Source organism: Plectropomus leopardus, unplaced genomic scaffold (assembly GCF_008729295.1).
Source record: "Plectropomus leopardus isolate mb unplaced genomic scaffold, YSFRI_Pleo_2.0 unplaced_scaffold11929, whole genome shotgun sequence".
NCBI lineage: Eukaryota > Metazoa > Chordata > Actinopteri > Perciformes > Serranidae > Plectropomus > Plectropomus leopardus.
In genome coordinates, this window is record NW_024612648.1 from 1 (window position 1) to 3,178 (window position 3,178).

The window sequence follows — 3,178 nt, forward strand, 5'->3', positions numbered from 1 at the left end:
CTGCACGAGACACAAGAAGGGGCTTACTACATCCTCTTTGGACTCGGTAAAAAAATCATCCAGGAATACGAATGTGAAGATAAACAGTCACCATGTCGTTCAGTCTGCAGATACAGGGCCACAAAAAGTTCAAAAAGGAAAAAGCTGAACTCTTTGTTTTGTTTGCAAGACTTTGCATTAATGTATTTTTTCCACAGGTAACGTCGAGGCCATCTCTCTGCGTGATATCTACATCCGCGCCACTGGCAAAATGCCCATAACTCAGGCTCTGAAGAGGAAGGATCTGGGCTGGGAGGGACTCAAAAAAACCAATTCCTCCTTCATTCTCATTTACAGGTCAGTGACTGGCACATGACTCGCCTGTAAATGCTTATTGCAAATTAAACCTGATGTATTTTGAGATCATTTATGCATGTTAAAAAAATGAAAATTTCAGTGTCATATTATCCTGAAAAATATTATTTTTATATAATTTGCTTAGAAGACTGGACTCTGAAATCTAGACGAATCTTTAAACTTCAGTTTGCTTGAGAACTTGTTAAAGGACAGGTTAAATATTTTTCAATCTGGATCCTGTTTTCCCATTTCTTTGTGTCCAACTGGCTGCAATGTATCCACTCGGTGCGCAACATCAATTCAAATCCAGTGAGAGTGCTTTTTTTGGTCACTGACAGGCTTAAATTGTTATTAGAAGTGTCTGACATGTTATGGAAAGGATCCCCACTGCGTTATTTCTTTTCGTTAAAGATTAAAATCCTTTATCATTTAAACAGAAACAGCCCCTAAATCGTCATTACCATACGCACCAAACTCCATGTAAATAAACATCAGTTTTGTCTCTATAAAACACACTTTATTTAAAGTCAACAGGTGCAAAAATAAAACTCACAAAAACATCTTGGTTTTTTTTTTTTTACCGTTCCACCTGCCACCAACTCTGGTTTGGTTAAAATTAACCCTTAATACACCTTGTTAGATGTAAAAATTTTCTGGCTCTACACACGCTAAAATGACTGTTTATTTGAATGGAGTCTGGTGAGTGTGGCGATGGTGATTTTGGGGCTGTTTCTGTTTCTTCAAATATGATTTTACGCTTTAACAAACGATCTATTCCTGTGAGGATCCTCTAATAAGGTTTCAGACACTTAGAATAATAATAATCAGAGTCTGTCAGTGGCGATGGTGCAAACACTACGCGACTGGTTACATTGCAGCCTGTTTCGCTGCTGCAGCAGTCTCTCTCCTGACTGCACCAATTTTCACTCACTTAGACACAAAAGTTGTGAAAGTAAGGCCCAGGTTAGAAAATACCAGTTACCCTTAAAAGATTTAAAATAATCAGTCACAGTGAAAAAAGTTAAATAAATAAAATAAATCAGTGAATTTCAGATTACTCAGGCACATCTACTCTAATCAGCATTTTTGACGCTTTTACCTCTAAGAAAGCGATTTATTAATTGATACATAAAACATTTGGTACATAAAAAGGGTAAAAGTACCTAAACGTTATATTCAGTTTTGTATGCACAGTGAATAAAGATAACAATGACTGGTTTATGAGACAGTTTATGACTGACAGAAGTCAAAATCACCTTTCTGTCATTTTCTCTCTAGAGGATCAGAGTGCGTGGAGTTCTTGCTCCCTCTTGTGGCTGGTTTTGGGAACAACCACAACAGCCTGGACACTGTTTCTAACCTCAACTTCACCAAGAGTGACTGGGTGCTGGTGTACGGCTCCAGCAAACTGTCAGTGCTCAGACAGAGAGACTTACGTAAAGAATGGACCTTCAGCTCTGCTCCCATTCACAGGTAACAACTGCCTGACTCTGTTACATTTCTGTTACTGCCAGCAATACTGCTGTTATTATGAGACTAAAATAAAGAGGCTTTAAGGAATACTTCATCCCAAAATGACCATTTATCGATCAGTTACTCACCGTGTGTTAAGTTAAAGTTGTGTTTTTCTTACATGCCTTCATGGTGAACAAAGAATCCAACAATAGAGAAATTTCTTGATGAATTCACATCATTAGGGTCCACGTTTCACAACAGCAAAATTATATGAATAGAGCAGTTTAGAAACTCTCAGACTCGTGCAGTATGATCAAACCTCATTTATCATCAAACGGACAGAACTGACGCAGAGCCAGACTCCACTGACAGAAACAGTAGTTTAACCTCACTGAATGAGGGAGCTGCTTGTTTGCCGCTGCCTCCATCAGCTCATCAGTTTGTGTTATTCCACGACTCTGGTGCTTTAAAGGGTTAATTCTGATTCACCAAAGTCACACAAAAAACTAACTGAGCGAGGCAGCAGCAAACCAGCAGCTCCTTTATTCAGTCAGGTTAAATGACTGCTTTTGTCAGTGGAGTCTGGCTTTGAAGAGAGAGCACTGATAAGTTTTACTTTTCAGTTCTCTGAAAAATGAGATTTCGACTTTATGCTGCACGAGTTGTGCGAGAGTTTGTAAACGGCTGTTTTGATATAGTCTCGCCGATATTAAACATGGTCCCTATAACTTTTTTAAATTTTTCAATAATTTTCTCTGATTTTGGATTCCTTATTCAACATGGAAACCTGTGAGATCATTAGTTTTCTTCATGAATTTAACAAAACGCAGCGTGAGTGATTGATATACAAATGCCATCAATCCCAAAATGAAAACACTGTTAAGCTTTGAAAACAAAAGAAGTTGTGTATCAGAATTTTGCGAAATTTACCTGAAATATTTCTTCACCCGTCACAGCCAACCAGCCTCAGGTCACTTCAACGGTGATGGGATCCTTGATCTTTTCATTCAGCATTCAGCAAACGGCATCATGAAGGTAAAAGAAACGATCCTTTCAGACATCGAGGCTCAAGTTAAAGCAAGATTAAACTGACAGAAGAATATTTAGAGTTTTGGGGATATAATTAGCCCACCTCTGTGTTTGCTTTAAATGTGCCGGTTTTCTCCTTCAGGTGCAGGTTGTCGACGGTGCTAATGGGCAGCGTCTCTGGTCCGAGGAGTTTGTGTGTCCCCGTCTTGTTTTGGAAACTTCAGCGATCTCCACCTCCACTGGCCAATCAGCGTTCCTGTTCTGGGCCAGCGATCCAATCAAAGGACAGAAGAACGTTACCAAGACAACTGTGAGTCTGCCACAGAGGACAACAAGATTAATGTGGTCTGTTAATGGA

General features: G+C 39.2%; 1 protein-coding gene across 1 annotated transcript; it reads left to right on the top strand.

Annotated features, from left to right (window-relative positions):
- Positions 1 to 6: 6 nt before the first annotated feature.
- LOC121963628 (protein FAM234B-like) lies at positions 7 to 3,130 on the top strand (the record flags this gene model as incomplete). The annotated part of the gene is made up of 5 exons (XM_042513905.1): positions 7 to 46; positions 198 to 336; positions 1,615 to 1,809; positions 2,748 to 2,826; positions 2,963 to 3,130. Coding segments are annotated over exons 2-5 (528 nt in total), but the record flags the coding sequence as incomplete, so codon positions are not given.
- Positions 3,131 to 3,178: the final 48 nt, after the last annotated feature.